Consider the following 7,500-nt stretch of genomic DNA (forward strand, 5'->3'; position numbering starts at 1 on the left):
ACACCATACTACCCAATGATACCTTCTACCTCTCCATCACCCGCTTTGACATTCAAGTTAACCATCACAACTACATAATTCCTTTTACCCAGTACTTCTACACTCCTAGGTAATTCATTTCAGTATTAATTTTGCTCTTCATCCTTTTTCTCACAACTTGGCCCATATGCACAAACAAAAGCCCAACATTCCCTTCCCAATCTAACCTTTACCCACATTAACCTAGATTATACCTCCTTCCATTTCATTACTTTATCTGTCATCCACTCACTCTGCAATAAAGCCTCACCCTCTCCTGCTCTTACCCTTTCAATCCCAGAGACACTACCTATCACTTCACCCAGCCCTTTTATTTTCGTGTCAAACAAGGCCAGTACATCCATCCTTCTATTCCAAAACGCTTCCAATCTCACATATTTTACTCACTATCGTACTACATCCATATACATTCAGACACCCCAAAACTAGAGTGCAGGGACCAGTCACTCTCCCCCAGTTCCTCTTCTCTTCTTTGATGTCTCACAGGAAACTACACAGGGGAGGGGATTCCCAGTTTCATCGACCTGTCCCTTTTATTCGCCTTTTACGACATGCTGGGATACATTGGCGCTATTCTAATTGTTGTTTTGCCCCCTCGGCCACAGGAAACTTAATAGTGCCAGCTTTACAGATGCCTAATATATGAAATGGTTGGTTGATAGATGCCTTAGTGACATATGAAAGGGCTTTTATATTTTTTTATGTTTTTGTAAACCATGTTATTCGGATTATATGAACAATGGGACATATAAGCATTTATAACTTTTATTTATTTTTTTGTATTGTGAATAATTTTTACATGTTTATTACTTTATTTAATCTACAGGATAAGACTGTGGTTGTTGCTGATTTTGGCTTAGCAAGAATAATGGCACAGAATAATTGGACTGCTGAAAGAAAGAAGTTTGGTAAACGACATGCGAGGAAAAAAAGGTGATTGAATGAAAAACTGTTCTCTATATTCTTAGATTATACTATAGTGGGCATAGTATATTTTATTCTCTACTACACTATTGATTTGCATAACCCTGAGAAGGATTATGATAATTTTTATACAGAACCCAGATGGTTATAGATTTTTTGGAAGATGTTACTAAAACTAGGTAACTTTAGTGTTGATTAAAAATTCTGATTGCATGCCATTTGCTACATACAATTGAGTAATTGTACATCAATATACTATACTGTATGGAGTCTTTGTATTTGGTTGGGATGGACTGAATGTAAAATTTTAACAGTTATGACTGAAAGACCACATTTTAAAGGGCAAACAAAGAAAAGAACCTTTAATCTAAGATTTCCCACCTAACCTAACATAGGAGCTGTATCCTTACCTACAGTACTTACCTACTGGTGGGGGCTATGCACCCTGCGACCTAAACCCCCCCCCCCCCCTTAGACTGTCATATCCTTAGTTTACCCTAAGACTTAAAATCTTAACCCTGTGTTTGCTTCACAACAAGCTTCACTTCTGACAAGGTAACACTAAATCATGATAGTTTGTAAATCTTAAAACTAGTTCCATGATATTGTATTTCAGACAAAAATAAACAAGAAAGTTTATGCTTGTCCCAACCAAATACATACTCTCAATATATTTTAGATTTTGTTAAATTTTAAAATGTTAAGATGAGGTGGTATAAATTAATTGTGTATATAAGTTATTGTTTGGTTGGAGCATCTACCTTATGATTTCTGGTACATCTACTTTTCATTTTTTTTCTTGGAATAGCAGGTAATAATTCTGTCAGCCTTCATTTTCTAAGACTACCCTCCTGTTTTATAATTTTCAAAATTTTTATTTTATATTCTATGGGTTCTTAAGATAAAAGATACCAATTCTGTCAGTCTCTTGTCTTTATTGTTACACAGTGTTTTAATAATATTGTGTTATTTATTAGTAATTTGAGGTTGAACTCCAAAAATAGTCGTTATTTTTTTTCTCTGATTAAATGAGGTTAACAATCATTTGTGTATTGATTACTATAGTATATTATAATTTGTATTCATTGCTACTTATAGACAGTAATCTAAAAGACAAGGATATATTTCCTTATTGAGCTGAAATTCATTAAAGATAAAAATTATTTCAAACTTTTATCATAGGAATGATGAAAAATGCCTTGATTTGTTTTATGCTCATATTCTTGTATTAAACAGGTATACTGTTGTGGGTAACCCTTATTGGATGGCACCGGAAATGATGAAAGGAAATAAGTATGATGAAAAAGTTGATATATTCAGCTTTGGTATTATTTTATGTGAGGTAAGAATTTTGAGCTGTAATTTTAAGTTTTCATCACATTTTCTTTGTTTTTCTTATTTTCTTATACAAATATTTTTTCTAGACTGTAGCTTACATATGATAAAGATACACAGATTTATAAAGTAAAGGTTATATAAATGTGCTGGGGTAATCTCATCTAAAAAAAAAAAGAAGAGCAATTATAAAGCTCAAATGATTAGTTCCATGAACCTTGCCTGATTTTCACATGCACAATCTAGGTTTATTTATGTTTACCCCTAAAATTTTTTGAAAATTTACCAAATTTACTAATGCCCCTAGTAAAGTAATGAAATAATCTACAGTAATACCTTTACATACGAGCAAGCTGCCAAGCAAATTTTTGCATTGAGATACGAGCACAAACTTGAGATATGATCACGCTTACAGATGCTAACGCTAGGTGGCCGAGCGCTTTGGAGCTCTCGAAGCCTGCATTACTTGTTCATTTTGTGTGATCTCCGACTGCTGTATGCATCTCCGAGCATTGCCGTGTTGTATGTGTTATTCACGTGATTTTAACGTATACAGTATTTGTAGACAATTATCTTGATAAATGATGGGTCCAAAGAAAGTGCGTGGAAACTTTGGCAGTGAGAAAGAAATGTGCATGATGACAATAGAGGTGAAGCCTGAAAGTAATGAAAAACATGAGCGTTGTGTCCGTGTGAGTGTGTTGGCCCTTCATTACAAGAGGAATACATTGACAATATGTACCATTCTCAAACAAGGATGCTATTAAGAGCACAAAGCCTTCCAAAGGCCAAACCATCACGTCTAAGTTATGGAATGATATAAATGACGTGATGGAGAGGCTTCTGTTGTAGATTAAAGAAAAGCAGTTGGTTGAAGATACCCTTACTGAGACAATCATCTGTGAGAAGGCCAGCGCAATCTACGAAGATTTTAAACAAAGGGAAGAAGCTGAGTATGGAGAGACATCAATGCCAGTGGAGATGTTCAAAGCTAGTAGTGGCTGGTTTGATAACTTTGAAAAGTGAATTGGGACTCACTCAGTTGTTAGGCATGGCTTTGCTGCAAGTTAGATGTGTATACTACGTAGGAGTACATTGAATGTTTTGCCCTGCTTGTTGCTGCAGAAGTCTTTAACTGCGATGAAACTGACCTTTTTTGGAAAAAGATGATACGGACGACATTCATCACGGCCGAAGAGAAGAAACTTCTGGGCCATAAACCCATGGAAGATAGATTGGCTCTAGCCTTGTATGCTAATGCCAGCAGTGACTGCAAGGTTAAGCTACTGCTTGTGTATCACTCCGAAAATTCACATGCATTCAAGAGTCATATGATCTTGAAAGAAAAGCTTCGTGAAGTGGCGAGAAAATTCAAAGGCTTGGGTTACAAGGGATTTCTTCACAGAATGGGTAAATCTAGCCTTTGGTTTGGCAGTCAAGAAGTATTTAATGGAGAAAAACTTGCCATCGAAATGTCTTTTCATTTTAGACATTGCCCCTGGCTACTCTCCAGGTCTTGAAGATGACATTCTCGATGATTTCAAGTTTATTAAGGTCCTCTGTCTCCCACCCAATGCCACTCTACTCCTCCACCCCATGGATCAACAAGTCATTTAAAATTTTAAGAAGCTGTACACAAAACATTTAAAAAAAAAATGCTTTGATGGCGCAGATAACACGAACCTCACCCTTCATGAATTTTGGAAGGACCATTTTAACATTGTGAATTGTTTGAAGATTTTTGCTGAAGCATAGCAATGAACCTTAAATTCAGCTTGGAAGAAGCAGGAGAGGGCCCGATTCTTGTAGCTGAATCTTATGGCCAGATTCTTGTAGCTGAAAGGGATTTTCAAGGGTTTGATGCGCAGCCTGACCCCAAACCCATTATGTTGAAAGTGATTGTGTCTCTTGGAAAGTCCATGGGGCTGGAGGTAGATGAGGCAGATATGAATAACCTTGTTGAGGAGCATCAAGAAGAGCTCACGACTGAGGAATTAATCAAGCTCTAGACGATGCAACATTCAAAGGTGTTGTAAGAGCTCGGTAATGAGGAGGAAGTGGAACTGGAGGAACCTCTTTCTTCGAGGGAGATTAAGGAAGTGTTGGCTAATTGGCAATATGATCTAGATTTTGATTAAAAGAGACACCCTGATAAATTGTCTACTGGTCGTGCCTAACTCATTTTCCCAACATTTTGAATTGTAGACATAATCAAAGCTCCTTGGATAGTTATTTTTTTAAAAGGCCTGCAGCAAGTGAAAGTGAGGCAAAATGAGCTAAGACAAGTGAAGAAGTGTAAAAAAATAAAAATAAAAAATTTAAAAAGTAGATAATGAAAATTTGAAAAATCAGTATGCTAAGTTCAGTTAATTTTAAATTTAGGTGTTACGCTACGTAGTGTAAGGAACAGTATAAATACCAGACGTGTACCGTCCAATTCTCTCCATCCTTTCCTCCCTTCTTTCCTTCCTCCTCCTCCGCACACAGCCATTAGCAAGATAAGAACTCCATAATAAAACCATATTTCATTGCAAATCACAGTCCCGCAATCATTTATATTATTTTGTGAGTGTTTGTAAAGTGTTGTAGCAATTATAGCAATTAAAAGCATGTTTTTCCATTGTTATATAATTGATTTGAGTGTTTTTAAGAGCATGGGAACATATTAAATTATTTTCAATAATTTTAAAAGGAAACAATTGACTTGAGATACGAGCAATTTGACATACAAGCTCGGTCCTGGAACGCATTATGCTCGGCTGTCAAGTATTACTGTAGCAGTTAATAGTAAGGAGTGCCATTGGTTGCATATTATTCAGTTTTTCTATCATTATGGATTCATGTATCTGAGTCCCAGAGGCTATCTCCACCATTGAGGCTTACACCTGCTCTCTTCTGTTAATGACAAAACACAAAGGTTGTTACTGCCTTGGAAATCCCATCTGAACAGTTTTATCAAAACCAGTCATGTATTCTAAAATCAAATTCAATTTCTGATGGCCTCCAACTAGTGCAGTAACTGGTGCTGGCTCGCCTGGTAAGCTTGCCATCAAGTTCCCTATGAACTGAAGTCCAGACCATGATAGGTAAGGGTACTATCCAAATTGTCCTCAATGGGGCCCCAAATTTCCTCAGTCGACTCTTTGTCGTAGTGAAGGTGTCTAGAGGCTGGAGACCAGTCAGGGACCTCTTGGTCTTCAGCGCGTATGTTCTTGAGACTCCATTGAAGATGAAGACCGCAGCCAGGGTCATACAAGCTGTAGGAATGAAAGACTTCAGGATCACATGGGATCTAAAAGATGCATACTTCTAGATTCCTATCCATCGAACCTTAAGGAAGGACTTAAGATTCAATTTGCACGGAAAGATTTACAGTCAGCTCTCGATATTTGCGTGTTCTATCGTCGCGTATTTGGCCATTTGTGATACATAAAACCGTATAACCTATTACATAAAAATTCATCCATTTGGGGTATCACGTTTTCAAACACACACACACACACTCTCTCTCTTATATATAATATATATATATATATATATATATATATATATATATATATATATATATATATGATATATATATATATATATATATATATATATATATATATATACAGTAGGGTCCCGAATTACACGTGTTCTAATTACGCGATTCCTCAATTACGCGATCGGTAGTCTTTAAAAATTAATTTTCCTGTATTTGCGAGGAGCATTCTAAATCCGCGAGTCAAGCACCGCGAAGTGTAGGAAATCTATTGTTTTCTTAATTGTATTGGGGGGGGGGGGGGGGTGATGGTTCCCCGATGTCTGAGAAGGGGGGGGGGGGAATGTGAGAGAAAGATTTCTGTTCAAACATTTTAAGACTAGTTTTGGATGAAAAATGTTAAGGTTTGCCCATCTGTTGTGTGAACTTGTCGCTAGGCCTAGCCTAACTGTCCAACACCTATATGTATAATATTCCATATTTGTACTAATTAATTTTTATACTTATGTTGTGATTATGGTGAAAAATCCTTATTCATTAAACTTTAAATTAAAAACCATCAAAATAAAGACTATTTTATATCATGCTACTGCCAAACATGTCACCACAACCAAACCCATTACTTTGTTTAGTACGTTCCATCGCTGATCATAACGAACTCGCTAACCAATTTTAACATCTGTCTATAGGTTAACTTTTGCGGCAAAAGATATCTTACCAGGTACTATGTAATAATAATGTTATAATTAATGTTTTATTTATCCTTAGAAAATCAAAATATATGAAATATGAGCAATTTTATTTCGTGTTGTTTTTTTTTTCCCTAAAAAAACGCCTTCTTAAAAGGAAAACTTTTTTTTTACGTTTCATCGTCGATCATAAACGCATTTACTCCTGAAAGTGATATTGAAGAGCTTTTACTAAAGATGTTATTATAAATAAAGATTATAAATAGGTGGTAAAATATCTATAATTAAAGTGTAGCAGCATCAAGAAATGTTGGGGTTCGCCCTTTACATAAGAATGTACTGTACATTGGATTAGACAGAACGTAGAAAAAATAAATTAGGGAAAAATCGGTATTCGATATCCTCTTCATCAGCATCGTCATTCGTCAATCGGGCTTTTTATTTTTTTTTATTCTCAGTCGCTAACTAGTTATCGCACTGCCAAGATCTGCACACATTCCGATAATTCACATTTGAAGGTTTTCTGGGAGAGGATGGATAGAGAAAATACCGAACTATATAAAATGTTTTTTTTTAACCTGTTAAGCGTCACCCACGTGATAAACCGTTCACCACGATCTACTCGGTACCGCCTTCAACTGTATATTCCGTTCATGACTTTAATTGCCTTTTACAAGCCGTCAGTCTCGTGATGTTACTTTACTCGTATAGTAAGTATAGGATCACCACTTGGCAACACTCTCAGCCTATGGGGACTGTGAATAGAAACTTATATGATGTCTGGCAACTATTTTTCTGAAGGTAGCCTGATGTTACAAAACTGTGGTTTGAACTGGTTTCCTATCAGTGCGCTCGGGCGTTCATGCATAAGTGGTTATTTGTTGTTCCTTTTGTAATGAAAGGTCTAAAGAGGAAGGTTATTTCTTTAGATGAAATAAATGATATTCTTGTTGTGGATTTTGATAATGATAACCTGTTTGATAATGAGAGCACTAGTTCTGAATCCTCCAGTGATGAGTATATTGAAGA

The 7,500-nt window shown here is 36.1% G+C and overlaps 1 protein-coding gene across 4 annotated transcripts in view; it reads left to right on the forward strand.

The window, feature by feature from the left end:
- Positions 1-7,500, forward strand: part of LOC137657926 (LIM domain kinase 1-like) — a 431,530-nt gene that overhangs the window by 327,467 nt on the left and 96,563 nt on the right. For all 4 annotated transcript variants that reach the window (XM_068392621.1, XM_068392622.1, XM_068392619.1 and 1 more), the window contains 2 exons: positions 866-972; positions 2,200-2,305. In XM_068392621.1, coding sequence (XP_068248722.1) covers positions 866-972; positions 2,200-2,305 — 213 coding nt within the window. The remainder of the gene's footprint in view (positions 1-865; positions 973-2,199; positions 2,306-7,500) is intronic.

Source organism: Palaemon carinicauda, chromosome 18 (assembly GCF_036898095.1).
Source record: "Palaemon carinicauda isolate YSFRI2023 chromosome 18, ASM3689809v2, whole genome shotgun sequence".
Lineage (NCBI taxonomy): Eukaryota > Metazoa > Arthropoda > Malacostraca > Decapoda > Palaemonidae > Palaemon > Palaemon carinicauda.